At 43.1% G+C, this 19,918-nt stretch overlaps 1 protein-coding gene across 5 annotated transcripts in view; it reads right to left on the bottom strand.

Annotated features, from left to right (window-relative positions):
* Positions 1 to 223: 223 nt before the first annotated feature.
* Positions 224 to 19,918, bottom strand: part of LOC146802131 (putative tRNA methyltransferase 9B) — a 162,972-nt gene continuing 143,277 nt past the window's right edge. For all 5 annotated transcript variants that reach the window (XM_085621698.1, XM_085621694.1, XM_085621695.1 and 2 more), the window contains one exon: positions 224 to 1,556. In XM_085621698.1, coding sequence (XP_085477824.1) covers positions 556 to 1,556 — 1,001 coding nt within the window. In that variant the 3' untranslated portion in view covers positions 224 to 555. The remainder of the gene's footprint in view (positions 1,557 to 19,918) is intronic.

Genomic DNA, 19,918 nt, shown 5'->3' on the forward strand with positions numbered 1-19,918 from the left:
TTCATTACGGTCCTGTAACAATTTAATTAATATGTAATCTAAAGAAATGGACAGTCTTGCTTTATATTGCAAAATGATCTGTCCACAAGTTAAAGTTTCTTGCCCCAATGAGGTTTAACAGAATGCACATTTTGGTTCAGGATATTGTTTACTTCGTTGGGGAATTATTGTCATTACTTTGTTTATAAATAAACGTTTAGTTCCAATAAAAAGAACAGAAAAGTGTGGTTAGATTTTTTTTAATTATAAAATGTATGAAAAACATCTTTCTCACTAGTATAAAACATCGTACAATTCAGGTTACATACTAACCATATCCATTTTAAATAACATCAAAACTGTCACTAACTAAATACAACACACCTGTATTCTTATTCTGCAATCGCTCTCCTTTAAAAAACAAAAACAGTTAATGAAACCAACATAACTAAATAAATATATAAAAATTCCTTTCTGGAAATTAAAATAGGAGGAAAAAACATCATCCATAAAAAAAGCATCAGATTCAATTCTACAACTGCAAACGGCTCAAGGAATGGCACATGAGCCATAACTCTATATCGTCCACACATTAACTTTTTCCGCAACAACGCACCAGTTGGAATGGTCAAAGTAAGCCTGCACAACATGCAGTTCAGGAACGTGGTGGCCTATCAGGTCTACAAGTTCCCCTTTTCTAAACACATGATAATACCGGAGGCACGCACTGTCAGGAGGTGTCTGATCCGGATTCTTGGGAACACCCTTCCTGAGATCATAATCGGTTTCCTGTTGAGAGATTCCATGTTTGTTTTTGTTCAACTGTTTACAGGAATCAACCAGTTTAATAGGAAAATTGTGTTTTAACTGTTTTCTAACCGGTTGCTCCTTGTGACGGGATACCAGGTCAGGCAAAGATACTCTGCTGCAATCGCGAATCAACTGTTCAGAAGCGGGGTGCTGGGAAGTATTCTCTGAATCAATGCCACAAAAATCATTGAAATGGCGAGGAAGACGAGACCAGTCAATGCCCAAAGACTCATCTTCAGAGTTCTTCCTGGACCCTGTAAACATTACTAGGCTTCCCTTTGTGGAGTCTCCTGGCTCCTTTTGTTCGAACAGCTTCTCCCTACTTGAGATAACACTGCACTTTGGAAACTGGTTATTATTGAAACTAATACGATCGCCAAGGTCTAATACTGAATCAAGGGACTTTGAAAAAAATCTCCACCTCAAAGATTTGTCTAAACATTTGTAAAATATTTCCTTTCCTTCTGCAAAAGATGGACTGTTGCTCTGTGGTTCTGCTGCACTATCCATGCTGCTCCAACGCTGGTTAGCTGCTGCTGGTCGGTGAATTTGTTTTTTTGGTTTATGCACTGCACTGTGTGAAGAAACATGACTTGGGGAAGGAGGCTCACTGTTCCAAGGGACAAAGATGTCTTGCTTTCCAAATTTCCTTCGTTTTTGCTCCATAGCCCACACATAAATCATGATCTGGCCTCCTGTCCTCAAAATGCGAGCCATCTCCTTGATTGCTCTGATTCGCCTCTCCTTGGTGGAAAAATGATGAACCACTGAAATATAAAATGTAGTGTTAGCTGGATACTATTAACTAGATTATTGCACAAAATTTTACATTTGTTTAGATATTTGAAAATTGTGTCCCTACACATGACAAATTTCTTCTTACACAGGTTATATCATAGTGTTGGTTTCTAAAGGAATTACAAAACTACTCACTTGCAGTAATTTCAAAAGGTTTGTGCACATACTGTCCGTCTTTGTAGTGATGGTCAATATCTATCGTATTTTCCATTCATATACAAGTGGGTCCAGAGCAAAACTATATTTGTATAAGGAACCCTTCTTGCACATGAATTTGAGCCATTGCTGTTACTCCCCTGTTCAATGTAGATGTACGAACATTATTCAGATTAAAGTCAATTACAGTTCAGTTTTTCCTCATCAAATTCTCATGATCTCTTCAAAACACCAGACCATGCATTTTGACATACGATGATAGCATATGGACTGGTATGGAATCATATGTATAAATTTAGCTTTGACTGCAACAAGGATATGCACAGCCTCTAAAGCAACTGGTATTGTGTATTGTAGTATTTTTGTATCATTGCTTATGCAGGAATTTGAAGGGAAAATTAGGAATAGAACAACTTATCGTAAGATGCTAAATGCTAGTTAGTAGCTACATAAACAGTGTGTCAATACATTGTGCCTTCATTTTGTTGGTGCAGTCTGTGTAAGGAAGAGACTGGTCAGACGATGTGTAAAAACGTTAACTCAGACCAAGAACAATACGAGTGTGATAGGAGCGACTCTCCACTTTATGCTCCCAAGATGCAGTGAATGTCAAAATAACACAAAGGGTCCCGCTGCTGGATATTAAACAGTGTGTTATATACCAGAGTAGTGCGTATTTTGAGGTAGCCATGTATTTTACCTGATGAATATACTGAAGAATAACTGCAGAAAAAGTAAATGAAGCAACCAGATTGTGTGCATTCATCAGTGTATAACTTGCATGGAGTGGCCACCATGTTGGAAGACACATTCAGGCCTGATGAGAGCATACATGCGTTTCTGATGCCAACAGCAGTTGTTTCTCGATATCAGCAGTGATTGTCTATTGGGCTGCTCCCATGTTCAAGACTCTAGGATCTACTTGTAAGCCTTGAGGAAAATGTGCACATATAATCTGTGTTCTGAACATAGCATCTGCCATCTACCTTACCAGGTACATTATATACTCAACTAATAAAGTTCTCCACAGGGAATGGACTGTAGAATTTGAGTAAGTGGCCTACAAAACATACTGATCACATGAATGAGTGATAACTATTTCTTATTTTTGTATTTACATCCCATTTTAATACCAGATACCTGGAAACATGGTATCAAGACAAATACTATTCTATGAAGCAGTAGCCATTAAAAAACAGGCATCTGGCCCAGGGGTCCAGGTCACAACACAATCAAGCTGGAACTTAAAACATTCAGTCCTCCATCTGGACAATGGAGCAATCCAAAGTGGACACAAATAAGGAACTGAGAACCCTGAGAAGAGAAATGGCGGCCATAAAAACTCATATGGGCACTACAGTAAAGACAATAATAGTTTTTCCTTTTATAGTCTGAATTGTCGCTCTTTATCCAAACATAAGATAGAAGCTTCTTGGTTGTAGCGCTCTTCTTACCGGATGTCTATCACATTGTTAAGTGGGATCGACTAGACAAATTGGTTAGTAACATAACTATAGTCTGTATATAAAACATGCCTTTTCGGTTTTTCTTAGAAGCATTTCATTACCAAATGTGAAGGGCTGTTCTTCTCTCTGAATGTCTCCCAGCAGTTCTCCTTCTCAGGCGCACTCCTTTGTCACCCTCCAGGTCACAATTCTAACTTTGCAGAGGACTTTATAAACTTGGTCACACCGTATCTGTGACAGATCCAAAATGTCACTTTGATTGCACACAGACTGTCCCCAGCTGCTAAGTCTCATACACGATTTGAAAGCCATTCGGCTACTGGTTGTTAAAACTGCCAGGCACAGAGCAGGTCATTTTTTGGACCTTATGTTCTCAAATCTAACAACCTTAGAGATGGGCACCCCCTTCCCTCTCAACTGCTCATATCATTTTGCTATTCCTGCAAAGATGTTGATCCAGACGGCCTCGACCTGTGCTTTATCTTCACCCTCCATGTCTCAACTATGGGTGGGTGAAAATTTCGCTCCACCGGTGGAGTTTGCGGAGTTTTGCCCAGAAGCAGAATGTGGAGTTCCCGAAAAGTCTGCCAACTGCCATGTGGCGGAGGTTTTTGTCACACGTAGCCGGCCAGTGTTAAGTTGGCGAGTGAGAATTTGCATCCCCTAGTGTGATTTTCAGGTATTAGAACACCTCCCGGCAAGATCTCCCAATGAGGGTGGTTGTGGCAGGTGACAACTGTTTGCGTTGAGAAAGCTACTACTAGAGTAGAAAATCTACTCGAGGGGCAGAAAAAAGCAGCGCCCTCTGGCGCACCTGGTTTTGTCATTCGTGTTGATTTTAAAGCGTGGAACAAGCTCCCGGCGCTAAAAATCTGCATGAGCAGCGCAATATACCACATTCTGTCCGTTCACGGTTATCCACAGAATCTCTGAGTTTTTATGTAACTCCGCGAGTTTTGCCCACTCATTTATTTTCTCTTGTTGTGCATTGCAGACGGAGATACAGGGTGTTCTAAAGCACTTTGATGAGGAAAGCAAGCAGAAATAAGAGCCCAGAGGGGCTTTATTCCAATGCCCCAGGAGTCCTAATGGGTAGGGTCCTGGGATGAAAGCGCCACCACCCAGTTATTCCCACGGGCAGCAGTAATTCAAAGCAACTGCTGGCTTGCCTGGTAACCCCCAACCTATGCGTTCAAGTTCTTTTCCTGAACCAAGGGGCCCAGATATGTGGTCAACCCCCAAAGGTTCAGCACCAGGTGTTGTGTACTCCTGGTTCTCATTGGCTAATCAGGCGGGCAGACAGCTTAGGTCATATCATCACTGGCTACCCTTGGATCACCCATAAGTTAACCTATCACTTTTTCAGATAAATCTGAAACATAACTTTCTCTAAACAAAATTGGTGTGGTCTCACTCATTTTGCTTGCAGAGATTTTTTTTGCATGCGTTTTTTCAGTGTAACCCAGTTTGGGATGTCTGTGCACCTGGCTATGGAATATCAGCGCCATGGGAGGTGATTTAAGTAATGTGGTGCAAGGGATGGAATCTACATGACTGTGGGGCTGCACATGGAGGTTTATGTGTGACAGTTAGCTTTAGGATTATAGATCCATGGGTGGAATTGTGTTTCTAGTGGTAATTTAAGACAGGGAGTTGACCCATGGGCTAAGGTTAGCTTTAAAGACAGGAAATGGCCCTCTTTAATACCCCCAGGCATACACCTTGAACCTTTCAATACCATCAACAAGCGGTCTGCCAGAAAACCCATCAACATACAAACTACTTTTGCTGATCTCCAAAGCTACCCACCTCCTAGGTCTTGAACGCTTTTCCTGAATTACCATGAAACATCCTTCTACATGACCTTGGATCCACAGGCCTGAAGGTCATTGTCCCTCCTGGGCCACAATATGCTGCCTCACAGACCAGTTCATTCCATCTATTGGACACCGAGCCAAAGCTCCTCATTCGTTAGGTTAATCCCCGGTGACTAACTCTCAGCTCCCACCTGAAAGTGCCCCACATAAAATCTCAGAAATTTACAGGGAATGCTGAGTTTAAGCACTTCACAGTCATGGCAAGTATTGCTTGTAGCCTTATAAACAAAGGGGGAAAGCACACGTGGCTGTCAAAGTAGCACAGACACACACGTGCAGTGTTGTGAGTGTGAAGTGCCCCCAGTTGATACTTTGTTTAGTTGTGCTTAAATGATCATTTTTATTTTCAGTTTGATGTGTTTGTCACCGTTTACGTCCTTTAAAAATATGATACTTGCACTGAAAAGTTAGTTATGTGCTGCAGTAAGCACTTTGTACAAAACTCAGACTGCATTAGACATAAACTGAAATTACTGTGCACTTTGAGGTCCTTGTTTGGTTTGTACATTGAGGTCAAAGCAGGTGAGAGCACTCCGGGCACCCTTTACTCAGACACACCACTCAAGAGGTGTGCTGAATGCTTGTTTTACGGTGTCGAATGGATGGAGGACGGGACCAAGAACCTGTGTACATTAACCCATGCGAGTGAGATGGGTATTATAAGAGCTGCAGGACTGTGGGATGCAGGTTGGGAGTCTGGCTGCGCTCCAGACACACCCTGTTGTATAGTAATGCCCCTCACAGCAGGATAGTCTCAAGCCTGGAGCACCTTCAACAAACGCATAAAGAGGAGTGAGGTTTATCCACTGAAAGTGTGATCCAGAAAGAGAAAAGGCTGGGCCTCACCTAAAAGGTCCCTTAACCTGCACAATGGAATCTGCAGCCCACTCGGCCCCCTACCAAAAACGAAACACCTCTAAAATCAATCATGAAAAGTTTACCTTCTAATTAAAATTTTAGATTGTCAGGTATCCTTTTTTTCTTTCAAATTTCCCTTCCCTTCCTTTCCATCCCATGCATGCCTCCTCTCTCTGAGCAAAACCTACCCTGTCACATGCATGTGTCCCTTAATCTCCACTACTGTATTTATGACGATTCCCCACAACTAATTTACACAAGATCACAACCTCTCGACCTTCCTCCTAAATTTATACAACTGCAACAAAGCAACACCTAATCTCCTCTAACTCATGTTTATGCCACCGAAATGTATGCATGACCTCACATACCCCTGCCCCCTCACTAATGGCCACAACTAACCCATATTAATTAAGTCCATCAAAAGAAAACTGGAATGACCTTATGAAATGGGCTGCTGAGCACACAATATTTATCCCAATAACAATAACCAATAACTCTGGACTAATCACTAACCTTGGGTTCCAGAGCAGTGTGCTGCCAGCGTAAAGTGCTTTAACTCCTTGTCAGGGATAGTAAGTGCATTATAAATACAATTACAATAATCTTTAGAGAGTAAATTTAGAAATACCACAAAACAATAAAAACCGCTAGGGTTTCCTATATCGCCAACCTAATTTAATCCACTTTCAATCCTGCTGAACAAATATTTACTATTATTAAGTCTTTCCTAGACCGTAGCCCTAAAAATCTTTTGCCTTCCCCTTACTCCTACTCGATGTAACAGGCTTCTTTTCCAATATGATTAGATTAGTCTATTCGACGTTTCTTGATACGGCTATGAATGCATCTGTTTCCCTCACCAAACCTCCTATCACTGGACTGAGGGCCTGATTTAGAGTTTGGCGCATGGGTTACTTCGTCACAAACGTGACATATCACGTGTTACAAGTGTCGTAGGATATAATGGACTCTTAATACAGTGGACGGGATATGCGTCACATTTGTGAAAGAGTAATGCGGTCTGCCAAACTCTAAATCCGGCCCATATTCTTTCTTGCTTCCACCCTCTTTCAATTTTGGCTCTGACTGAACTGGCTGAAACCATTGGATCAGGCTCCCCTTTGGAGCCAGCTCAGCTTAAGGTCTATCAAGCTGCTTCCACTAGCATTTATACTGGTAGATTTGTTGCACCGTTCCATCTCCTCTGTACCGTGCCTCTGTCAAGGAAGCCTGCAACAGTAGTAGTAGTAGTAGTAGCTCTGCTCAAAAAGCTTTCATTGGACACTTCCAAGCCTGAAAACGTCTGTCCAATCTCTTTGTTGCCTTTCGCATCTAACCTGTCGGAAAAACAGGTCACTCACCAGCTCTCACCCTCTATCTGAACTGCTGGCTACAGCAGAGGAACTCAGATGGGAGCTAGTCAGGGGCGGAACAGCTGCTATGATCTTACTAGATCTCAGCATGTCTTGATACAGTTTCACACAATATCTCATTGAATCGGCTACAAGATTAAGGACCGGAGCAAATCATGTGGGGGCAACACTTTGATGAATAATACATGGGTGTGATCACAAACCATTCTCTTATTCAGTTTTATTTGTACAATCAACATATTAATCTTTAAGAGCAGTTAGCCTCTAAAACTAAAAGAATGTTGGGGTAGGGCGGCAACACACTGGGAAAAACTAAGTGAACACGCTTTCAGGGGCCAAGAAGCACGTAGACTGTTTATGTATATGATCATTTTGGACATAAGCCGCAATACAGACCCGTGGCTACAGCCATTGCTGGCCTGCAGTCTTTCCATTTCCTTGACCACAGCTCCTCTCACCTCTTCTGACTCTGTGATGCTAATGGCATCACACAACCAGGCATCCCCCTTTTCCTTGCTTTATCTGTTCTTGACACTTTATTTGATCAGTAGCACAGACGTCCATTAATATGTCCAGCAGAACAGCTTCGCCAAAGCATTATAAGTAAAACACACGGATTGGCTTTAGTCAGCCTCCTTGAGCCACTGCCCTTCTGGGCTATCCTGGATGTTTGGGTTAAGCCTTTAGAACATCAGCGGGGAACAGGGTCAGGCCCCTTCACCTGTGCTTTGATATGTGTTTTTACATTTTGGAGCAAAAGACACCGCAGCCATGTGTCGATTAGAGTGCTACTGTGAGGGAATGGACGAATGACTGACAGTGCGGCTTCCTACCGGCCTACTGAATATGCAGCCGTTATGTCGTGTGAAATACACTTTGCCTTAGATTGATGCCAAGAAGCTGCTTTAATACCAAGACCATGCTCTGGCATTACAACCTTCATAGCACAAGGATAGCACTGCATTGCGGAAGTCCTTTCTGAAGGGATGAAGTACGTTTCAGTCGCCTAGCTATCCATATTGACATGAAAACTTACAGCCTCTGGATACATTTGTTTACACATCTGTATACTTCTAATAGATAAACCATATTGTTAGGCAGTTTATTCTCGTAACATGCTTGTACTAGTACTTTCAGGACTTCCATTGTAGAGGTTAAATGAGTATTAGAGAAATACCACTCTTGTGTATTGAATCCATATTGGTTTTAACTGTATTAACAAATTGACTTGGACACAGTCCAGCTGTATAAACAAGTCCCTTTGTTAGCAGGGCGCATTATTGTGCCTAGCATGCTTGTGACATGAAAGTAATTCAACAATACATTTGTCAATATATGGATTGTTTGAAAGCGTGCCAGCAACAACCACTGGTACTTTGAAATAATTTCTGCACTTTAGTACTTAGACTGACACAGTTCACTTTCACTTCCTTGTACAGGGAATGGATAGGGAGACTGACCGGACACAGATGTGCCACGGAAGCACAACTCACAACAGGAGCAAACACCATACCATGTGATGGTTGTTTTTTGCCTGCTGGCAGGAATAGATTGTCCATAACTAATTTGGACACCAACACAAATTATCCGCCCAGGAGAGATTTTAGGTAATGTGTAAATTTAACCTACATATTTGTATCATTGTTTTCCTTTTATATGCTCGTGACATTTTGTTGCTATTGCATCAACGCCTCTTTCTGTGAGGACACTGCTGTTAAAGGTCATCTGATGTCACTTCAGGTGGCACCTCAATATGCTAATTAAACGTCACTCTTAAAAATTCTGAGAACCTCACAGCTCTGGTGATGACAGGAGCTGCAGATCAGCTCAACCCTTGCAGGGGCAGCGTCCACCGTCCGTTAGATCAACTGATGGGGAGGTGGAAGAGGAAGAAGGGTCGAATAAACACACACACACACAGATTGTGAGAATTAGAGTGTGTACATTGTGTGTATAGAGGAAGCGAAAGAGGGGCCACAGGGAGAGAAGGATGAGAAAGAGTGAGTTGAACATGGAGTCTGATGGCCTAATTGCAGACCTTGCAATAAACCGACCCGAGTCCTACTCTTTGATACTAGACACAAAAATGTTGTGATTCTAGGCCAATCACTATTTGCCTGAAATCAAAAATATATGTGACGTACACATGTGAAAATATCTGCAATGTGATATCAAACCTATGGTGTGTAGTGTCTAGGAGGGTCCCAAGCACATACCGCTCCAGCACCCACCTCCCTCCATCAGGTCTATATTTCTGTCGCAATAGGTACCCACACACTAAGCACAACGCCTTATAGTTTGGATATTCGTTGGGTCTAGGTATGCTTGGCAAAAAAAATTCAAGAATAATAATACATTACAAAATATTAAAGAGAAAAATAAATAACTCGGAAATGCTGCATCGTCTGGAGTGACGCAGTCAAAAACGAACATGTCCCGTCGTGGCTGCATCACGCAGCCTTCTTCAGCCAACAGACTCGTCGTTTATTAGCGTAGCACACCCTTTAGACTGGACTGTACTAATCCTATTTGGGTGATTAACTTTCCTGGCCTGTCAGATTTCATCGGCTGCGGTTAAAGAAAGGCACTCACATATTTGCGGTGATAAAATAAGCGCACGTGCAGCCGTTATTCATGAACTCTCACTGGGGTCAGGCTGCACGATTTATTTCCTAGGCTTCAAGCAGCTGCCGATTTTTATCAGGTAATTTATGTTTGCCAAAGAAAAACATTGACAACATTGCTCGATAAACGAGCGCACGCGCTGTAATGCTTTACCAAACTGTCAGCAGCCTCGTGATTACGGTTTCCAAATGCGTGAGTTTACATAATTCGGAGCCCTTTTCCGGTTGGCCTACCCGGAAGTACTGTGTTCGAGATGTGTCAGGAATGGGCATTCCCTTTTTCAAATTAAGTAAATCCAAATCAACTGTACATTCCGCTGAAACAATAAATAGATCGCCGGCCGCCGAAAATTGAGCGTAACAAGGCGTAGCTCTTAGATTAGAATCCAAGCAGGGTCAAATCACTCCTTTATCTTTAACGGGCGAAGCAACCATGCTAGCTATTGGCTCTCTCTGGCAGTATTTTGTAGACATGCTGTATAGCTGCACTGATGAGTTGCAGTGTAGCTAAAACTAATTTCAGAAGGCGCTATGACGCAGCCAGGGCCAGTGGGATTTTTTTTTTATTGCATTAGTGCTGGATGTCTCAGTCTTATTTTAAATATTATTTTAGCCATGCTACAGAGCTGTCAGGCTGCTATACAGCATGGCTACCAATCATTTCCTAAATCGACAATGCTCATGCTGTAAAGCATGAATAAAAGCAATGGCCGAGCCAATAGTCTTAAAACCTACTGACGTTGCTGAAGCGTTTTAGGTCTCATCACCATTCCCCTTGTGTTTCAAGCAAATCAGTTAATCTCCTGATGCGTGAAAAAGAAAAAGAAACTATGACATGTGGCGAAAACAACCATCACATAAAGAAAGCAACTGCGTCCATGTCTTAGCGAAAATACATTTGGAAACAGAAGACATCTAATGTCATAATAAAAGCAGATAACACACGTTGTCAATAAACATGCATTTAAAAAGAGAAAAAGGCTTCTTTGAAGTGTGTGTGTGGCATAGTAAAACATAGCTACAAATGGCAAGAGGTTTAACAAGGATGACAGGTAAGAAGAAAAAAATAAAAGTACTACCTCTATCACAGAGCGATCAGCGGAAGGACAACAAGCAGGCTTGAAGCAATCAGTGCTTGGTTCAAACTCCAGCCGAAAGGAGAGGAAAAGAAGCCAGCATGCTCAGGCCAGTTAGAAGACAGCAAATAAGAATGACAATGAAGCCAATGAATGATAAGCAATGGGTGGGCTGCGAGCCCCTTATTGTATACAATAGCTCTTGCAAGTGAGAGCGCATGCACTGTTGCAGAAGACACCTACAAATGAGCTTGGCTTAGTTGTTTGACAATGACACCCTGAAAACAATTCCGTGCACGGTGTGAGCACATAAGTAGTTAATATCATGGGTGGTATTCTGTCCTTTTAGTATCAAAGTAGAACATGGCCACAAGGAATACTGAGGCCCAGAATGGAAACCAGTTGCGCAAGGGCAGTCGGAGATAACACATTCCCCAGTCTGGCCCTCTGAGTAGAGCAATACTAGTACTTGTTTAAAGTGTATGTTCCAAAAACACACCAAATAAGTCATATAGTAACCCGTATGAGATTGGCCCAATGCAGTCCATAATTTTTCAAGTTTAGGGGTACCACCTTCACTGGGGGTGGGGGGCGACTGCAAGAGAGTTCAAGAGGTTGTGCATGGTGCTAGGGTCGCATTCACTAATTGGCCACCAGTTTGCCACCCACCAGAATCAATACTAATTGAAAGTTATTAGCCATATAGTCACTAGTGAAGTTTAGAGTGTACAACCTAATATAACTTTGTAGTGGACTGTTAAAATGAACATCAGGAGACTAACTGATTTCAGTACAGTGAAATTATCCACTAACTTACATGAACTCTGTCGCCATTAATCACTGCAGTTTCACCTGGAAGATGTAAGGACTTGAGCTGTATACTATCCAGCATTTTGTTTGATTTTCATTACCAAAAACTTGAGGTTCAGGCATCTGTGTGGATGGGGAAGGGGGTCTAGCTGTTGGCTTCACAACCATGTTGGCTGTATTTTATATGGGTTTGCCGTGGTATGTACATGGATGTCAACCACTCAATAAAACAAAGTTCTTCAGAGGGGGTCTCCTATTCCAGAGCGCTCTTTATAGACAATTAGCAAGCAAAAGTATATATCAAAGCAAACTGATAGAAATAAGACATTTATGGTTAGCATCTTATAATAAATATAAAATAAGGTAAAAAAATAAGTCAAAATATTTTATAGGAAAAGATAAGATTACTCTACCAAAATGTGGTGGATATCCCAATCTCGATTTTTACAAGTCCCACAGGCTATAATTTATTTGTAATGCAGCATATGGAATATCCGCCATGTTTTGATGGAGCATCTCTGTCATTAAACTCTAAATAAAGCGCTTAATAACTATACCTTTCAATATATGCATGATTCAGCAAAGCCATTGGTTTGTTGAGTTACACTTGGATCAATGTTGCATTTCCAACCTATGATGTTCAAGTTTCTCATTGTTAACTATAATCATTCAGACCTTCACTGAAGAAACTTTTAATCAATCCAAAGTGATAGTCCAAGTCCCAAACTAGAATATCTTTCTTCCCATTTTAAGGGAATGTAAAAGCAGATGGCAGATGTGGCGTAAAATGGTAATGCTCTTTCTGGCAGATACTCTATCTAGCTGCAGATTCCTCACCTTTAGAATATTCCTCAAGTGCCAGTGTGGATCTGAAAATTTTCATAGCAGTGCTCTCGCATGCATCTAGTTGGCGATGTGTAGGTACGCATTGATTTCATTCTGCCCCGGAAGTGATGGAGAAGAGCTGCATATAAGCACTACCCCTGTGTGGTGATGTCAGTTTCTTGCTAGACTCTTTCAGTGCCCTCAGACGCACAGCTCAAACTCTAAATCGGTACCTTTTTAAATGTAAAAAATAGGCCCCTCCATAGAATGTAGATGTGTGAGGACAAGGAGGAATCTGCAGCTAGATAGAGTATTCGCCACAAAAGAGTGTTGCCAAAATTAAGTATCTTGCTCTTGTGACAGATACTTCTAACCACAGATTACTCACCTTTAGAATATATATCAAAACAGTACTTCCCCAAGGTGTAGGGTCTGTGAAGTGTAGGGTCTGTGAAGTGGACTCTCCACCACCCTACCTTTCTTTGCTCCAGAGAACCCCACAAAGAGCTGGTCGTCCACTCAGTGGTCTTTGGTGTGATCTATGTAGAGTGTAGGGCTCTTTTGGGGTCCAACTGATAGAGTTTCTCCTCTTCTTTCGAGTGGTGAGGTGGCGCAAAAAATGTTGAGATGGTGATGGACTGCCCAATGGGAAACCGCATCACAACTTTCAGCAAAAAGACAGCCTTTGACCTCAGCACCAGCTTGTCTGGTGAAAAAGGTGGTGTAGGCTGACTACACCAAGAGAGCCTCAGGCTCACTCATGGGTTGAGCTGAAGGGATTGCCATAAGAAAGGCAGTTTGAGTGCCAGAAGTAGCAGTGACAGCTGTGCATGGGCTCAAATGGAGTGCACATGAGGAAGGTGAGGACCAAATGCAAAAAAGGCCGACAAATAACCTTTGAGAGTGTCCACTGCTAGGCCTTGCTGGGCTAGAGCCAGAACAAACCGGAAAACATCCAACAATTTGGATTGTAAGGAGTCTTGGAAACTTCACACCAGGCTACAAACTTGTCCCAGTGCTCAGCACAGATAGACTTCGTAGAGGAATAACAGGACTAGAGGACATAGTGTGGCAGAAATTATCCTGACTTTCTTAATAATCACTGTCTGGCTCATCAGAATCAGACCCAAAAAGGTGATGACTCCTCTGGGGGAAATTTGCGGAAGAGAAGAGTTGTCAGAATTGGAGTGTAGCGGGAATGGGAGAACTAGAGTGGAGTGAAGACGGGACCTCTGATGAATTGGATTCAGCTCCAGGCTGGACACAGGAGTCGACAGGGGCTCCATCTCCAGCGAAATTGGGACCAGAGTTAGTGGAGATAGGACCGGTGTGGATCAGTGTGGATCTTGGTACCAGAGTGGAAGTTGGCACCACAGTCCGTGACGAATCCAGGGTGGGTCCGAGGGGCTCAGACAATGTTGAGGACAGATCTGATGGTGGTGATCTGACTGGAGGTATCTACAGGTTCTTTGGGCCAGAAGATGCACCACAGGGAGCCAGAAGAGTGCTAAACATATGTTGCATAGCCTTCTTAAAATCATCAGTCCGCTGCAGTATTACAAAAAGCCTGGGAAATTCAAGGCGCAACAGGATAAACTGAGGACTTGGCTCTGCAACTGGAGATTTGGAGCAAGATTGGCTGGCACCCTGCCCTCCTGACTTCTCTTTGGACTGAGAATGGCAGGATGGGGTCAAGTCCCACTTTGACATCTTACATTCCTAATTAGACTTTGATTTATTGGACGACCATGACTGTGAAGAGGACCTGTTCAGGGAGTGGCCTTCAGAGCAGGGAACGAATCTATGCCCTTGACTTGTAGCGGGATTTATGCAAAATACAAGATTTCTTTTGGTGTTCAGCAACATAGAGCTTAATTTCAATGTTCCGGATCACCTTCAGGTGCATGAGAGTGCATTCTCTGAATGTCTTGGCTTCGAGCCCCGAAGAACAAGCAGCAAAGGCAGACCTCGTATGGTGCCACAACGACATTGGTTTCTGACAATTCTAGCATGTTTTGAACCCTGTAGTCTGCGGTGTGGACATCATTCCCTTGCGCACGTCAAAGTAATTGATGAAAGAATTAATCAACCAATGATAAAGAGCAGAGCTCTGGATCTCCTGTATGAAGGCATGGAACAAAAAGGAACTGGCATCGACATGAAGCGATACTCTTATGCGAGTCTGTGCTCCATTATTTCTGGAGTAAAATAAAGTCAAAGTGCAACTGCAAAGAGCCACCTGGAAGTGTGTGGAAGCACAGCTAAGAAAATTTCCGGATCTAGTCTGTCACCCCAGGAATATTCAACAAGCATTTATAATGCAATGGTCTCGGCATTGTTAAAGTTAGAGCTATTGGCATTGCTCATAATCCCCACCACAAATATTCAACACAACACTTAACCAGCACTCTGAACTGCCACCCAAGACAGCACAGATATTCCACATGGGATTGGATTATGCCGCGCCTATGTTTTTTTACCAATAGTATGCAGCATAGCCGATGCTGTGCAGCATGGCAAAAGGTAAAAAATGCAGTGACAGTCATGTACATGCATCACCATGCTTGTGCATGCGTACCAAATGATACAGGCGCCTTTTTTATTTACCAATATGAGATGGATTGATGAAAAAATACCAGGAGCGTAAAATCAAACCTTTTTTACTTCAAAATCTTTCAAAAGAGGAGCCGGTCATTTAGAGGATGGGGGATGCAACAGAATAGAACACAAGGCAAAGGGAGATGCACATAGATGAGAGATGCACACAGACAAGAAAGGAATATCGAGAGTGGGGCAGAAATGTACATGGGCAAGAAAGAGAAACACGGAGAGCTGTGGCAGAGAATCACGAGCGCAGGTGGTGTTTGAAAAGCACATGGTCAAGAGAAGCACACAGACAAGAGAGCAACACTAGCACAGGAGTGGGAAGAGAAACACACAGGCAAGAGAAAAAAAACACACTGAGTAGGTGGCAGAGAAGCATATCAGCGAGAGACGAATACGGTGAGCTGGGTCCAAAAAGATCTGTGGGTGGTTGAGAAGCACACGGGTGAGAGAGCAACACAAGCACTGGTGAGGGAAAAGAGGAACACAGACGAGAGAGAGCAACACAGATAGGAGGGTTGGTAGAAATGCACATGGTCGAGAAGAACAGACTTAGGGGCAGAATATCGCAAGGGCAAGAGTGCACATCAAAGCAGAAGAGGACAGATGCAAGTAAGAGTGACAAGTGCGGGTGGGGGAAAAGCACACAGACGAGATAGAAATGTGGAGCATGCAGGGTAGCACACGGGCGAGAGGGAATTACGGAACACAGAGGGGAGAGAAGCACGCTATCAAGACAACTGGAAAACACATGCACTCGCATTGAGTGCTTAAGCTACAAAAATCCAATGGCTCTAGATTAGTAGCATCAAATCACCAGAATATTGGGTCGGCACTGTTCTGGGCTTTAAATAATTACCTGTTGGCACTGATTTATTAAATGTAATCACGTAAATGGAAACAAGGTAGCTAGCATTCTGCGACAACGCACTTAGTCTTCGTGAACCTACAAACACTTTACTCGCTTGACAGCTTCTGCCATGACAGCTTCTGCCACAACCCCCTTTAGCTCGCAAGACAGTACTGCTCCTTCACCATCACCGCTGCCAACTCCTGCTGATCCACCGCCTGAGCCCAGGAGTCCAAAATTTTTAGTTTGCAAGCGGCAAAGAGCCGGTAATCTTCCGCCGAGCCTGGTATCAGTGCAGTCACTCGGGCTAGGCAGGGTAAAAGAGCGTCCGGCTCCGGAAGTACTATGTGGGAGAAATTAGAACATGGAGCCAACCGGAAGTTGCTCTCAGAAAGAGAGGACTGGGAGGGAGCGCAACCGGAAGTAAAAGAGTGAGAAAACGTAGGGGAGAGCAACGCCGTCATAGGCTCTTGCTAACCACAGTGGGTTGTAACCAAATCGCTGTGTGTGTTTACCGGAGACTGCGAGTTAGGCTTAGAAGTGCCTTCCACGAGGAGGCACAGTAGAAAGGGAACGGTGCTCAGGCTGAAAGCATTTACACTGTGGTTTGTAACCGAATCGCGATGTGTGTTTACCGGAGACTGCGAGTTAGGCTTAGCGGTGCATTCCACGAGGAGGCACAGTAGAGAGGGAACGGTATTCAGGCTGAAATCATTTACATTTTTTAATTAGTAAATTGTTAATATTAGGTACACATGACAAAACACAAGATTAAGGGAAAAGGAACGTTCTTTACGGAAACGCTTGAACATCATGTGAAATCGTCAACATGCATTCTCTTCAGTTATTTGCAGTATTTCGATGTGCGAATACATTCTTAATAAGGGTGCAGCAAGACCCTAGCGTCGGAGCTAACAGGCCAAACGATGGAGGCGGAGCTATGCTTAGAGTCATTACAAGCCAAGCGCCTGCCATTCCCGCTGTTTCTTTTTGTATTGCGCTTTCACTTAAGCGCGATTCAAAAATAAACAACGAAAAGCTATATTTTAATTTTCAAGGTTGCTGCTTCTAACTAGTCTTACGTGCTGCCGCGGCGAGCGAGCCCAGCTGCCAGTCCTTGAGGGAATCGCCCTGAACACCACCGCCTTTCTCCGAGGTCAAGCAGAAATGCCTCGGAGAAACGCAGTGGCGTTTTCGGATTCGGGGGCGTGTTTTTCTTTCTCTCCTCTTGCCATTGGCTGGAATGTTTACATTCCAGAGGAGAGAAAGAATCGAAAAAACACGCCCCCGAATCTGAAAAAGACGGGGCTTGTTTGGAGAGACAATGCTCTTCTCCAATGGCTGACCAGTATTTCAGAGGCCAGCCAATGGAGAAGAGGTAAAAAAAAAGGGGCGGGTTAAAGCCCCACTCCTAAACATTAAATCTCGGAGCGAGACTGCGCAAGCGCAGCCTTTGAGCCGAAACCTAAAAAGGGAGGAGTCTTCGATTAGAGAAATCCATTAGAAACAAAATAAATCTGTGTTACAAAGTTGAATGGAGAAAATAGCTCAAGCAGGATGTGTCTGACGCGAAGTGTGAGGTCAGCTGATTGTCTCTTCCCAAAATTCCCTTTTCCCAGCCTCACCTCCTCGTCTATAAAGAGACTTTACATTAATAAGTCATTGCTTAATTGTTCCCTTTGTAGGGTAGTACTGTGACAAAAAAATACATTTTAAATAAAAACGCTGTGCAGTAGAACAATATATTTAATGAATTATGAATCAAGTGTTTAAATTGAACAGTTCAGATGTGAGCAAGCAGGAACACGAAAAGAAATAAAATTTAAAACTTTATCACATTAAAACATTTGAGGTTGTCTAGGAGATGGGTGGAATGCAGGAGATGGGATGGAATGAGAGCGTGGGCGTTTTCCGAAAATAAATATGTCAAATAGACGTGAAGATCGACAATTGATACTAACAGAGTTACATTTAACACTCAAAAAAACATTCCTAAAGATGTTAAACAGGAAAAATATTGGTTTAAACCCTCTTTCAAAGTACTATTGTATGGTCTGAGTCATACCATAGATCCAGGAGCGGCCAGCGTAGGTAAGAGCTGCAAGCTTGGGAGTGATCTATTTGACTTCCCATTCAGGCAGGGGATGTATTCAACCCTTTGGAGTAAGACCAGATGTAGCCAGGGTGAGAAAGGGTCCGTCACGAGCTTGTGAAAGTCCACAAACTAGCAGTACAGACTACTCCTTCCTCCCACTCCTCATCCCTTACCTGGAGCTTACAGCTACAAAATGTTACAGACTTGTAACTTAAGAAAATTGAATTGTGAAAAACAGGCTAATATGATCTTGTTTAGTTGTGACATTAAGAAGTTTAATTGAAAAAACGTTGGGTTACATATCAAACAGCTACACTGTAAATATTTACCTCAATTATTTGAGGATGCCACTACTTGCAAGAGAAACACGTTTTGGCAAAGGCAATAGGTCTCTTCTTTGGGACCTTCTGGCTTTATCACTAAGAAATCCGAAAGGTGCTAGGTCGCAGCCGCTGCAGTGGCCGTGTCATGTTGTAGGTGCATGCACCACTCATGCACACGCCTACAAAATATGTGGGTGCGCTGTTTTTATTTTTATTTAGTGATCCAAGTTTTATTGGTAAATGAAAAATGGTAGCGCAAAAGTGTTTTTTTCTTTTTTTTAAGTTGGAGGCGAGAAGCAACAAGGAGAGAGGAGGTGGAAGTAACAGAGGGCACAGGCGAGGGAAGTATCACAGAAGACAGCATCAGAGGCAACATGGAGAGCGGCAGGAGAAGTAGATAACACAGGCGAGAGAGAGCAACATGAAGAGTGAGAGAACAGAAGCACATGGGCGAGAAACAGCGGAAATGGAATGGGGAGAAGCACACAGGTGAGAAAGCAATGCGGGGGGGGGGGTAAGTATAAAAGAGCAAGCACAGTACGGAGATATTTGGCGGAGATGCAAATTGATGAGAGCAACATGGAGAGTGGCGGAGGGAGTGAGAAAGCACATGCACTCTCGTGGAGTGCTTCACCAAAAAGAAAAACCAGTGCCTGACAAGTAAGCAGTGGAAGGGCATAATGAGGCCATGCTCCAGGGGAGGAACAAACAGGACGAGGAAGGACATCACACACATTCAGTCTTCAAAGCAGGATTGATTGTATTCCTAGGTTGCTTAATTAAACCATGCCACGAAATGCAAAGAACACAAAATTGTATGTTTCCACTGCACAGCAATTAAAATGTACAAGGCAATAAATTATGAAATGTATGCAAAGGTGAATCTGCCCAGCAAGCACTCGCCTGAGGGTTCACAGCAACATCTTACCACAGAATTCCTTCGTAACCTGTTCACATATTGATTTCCATAGAATAGGCTGGCAGGTGGGTAGATGTCTATAGACAACATCTACATAATTCTTAGTATTTTATATGACTTAGCTTTATTAGATACCTTGAGGCAGAGTTTCAGACGAAAAAGTACACCTTTTAATTAAAACAACTATCAAGTAAACAGTTGAAAATGGTTGTTGGAAATGTAGAGCTTCTACAGGAATTGAGAAAGGGTGATGGTGGTGGATAATGTAGGGTGGTGGTGTAGAGGGTGGCGGCGGTGGTGGTGGCTAGGGTGGTGAGAGTACTGGTGCTGGGAGGGTAGTGGTGGTGAGGGGATGGTGACGGTGGCACTGGTGGTGGTTATTGTAGGGTTGTGGTTAGAGTAGGTGGTGGTGTGTAGGGTGGACATGGTGACATTAGGATAGGTTAGGATGGCGGTTAGAGTGGTGGTGGTT

Source organism: Triturus cristatus, chromosome 8 (genome assembly GCF_964204655.1).
Source record: "Triturus cristatus chromosome 8, aTriCri1.1, whole genome shotgun sequence".
NCBI lineage: Eukaryota > Metazoa > Chordata > Amphibia > Caudata > Salamandridae > Triturus > Triturus cristatus.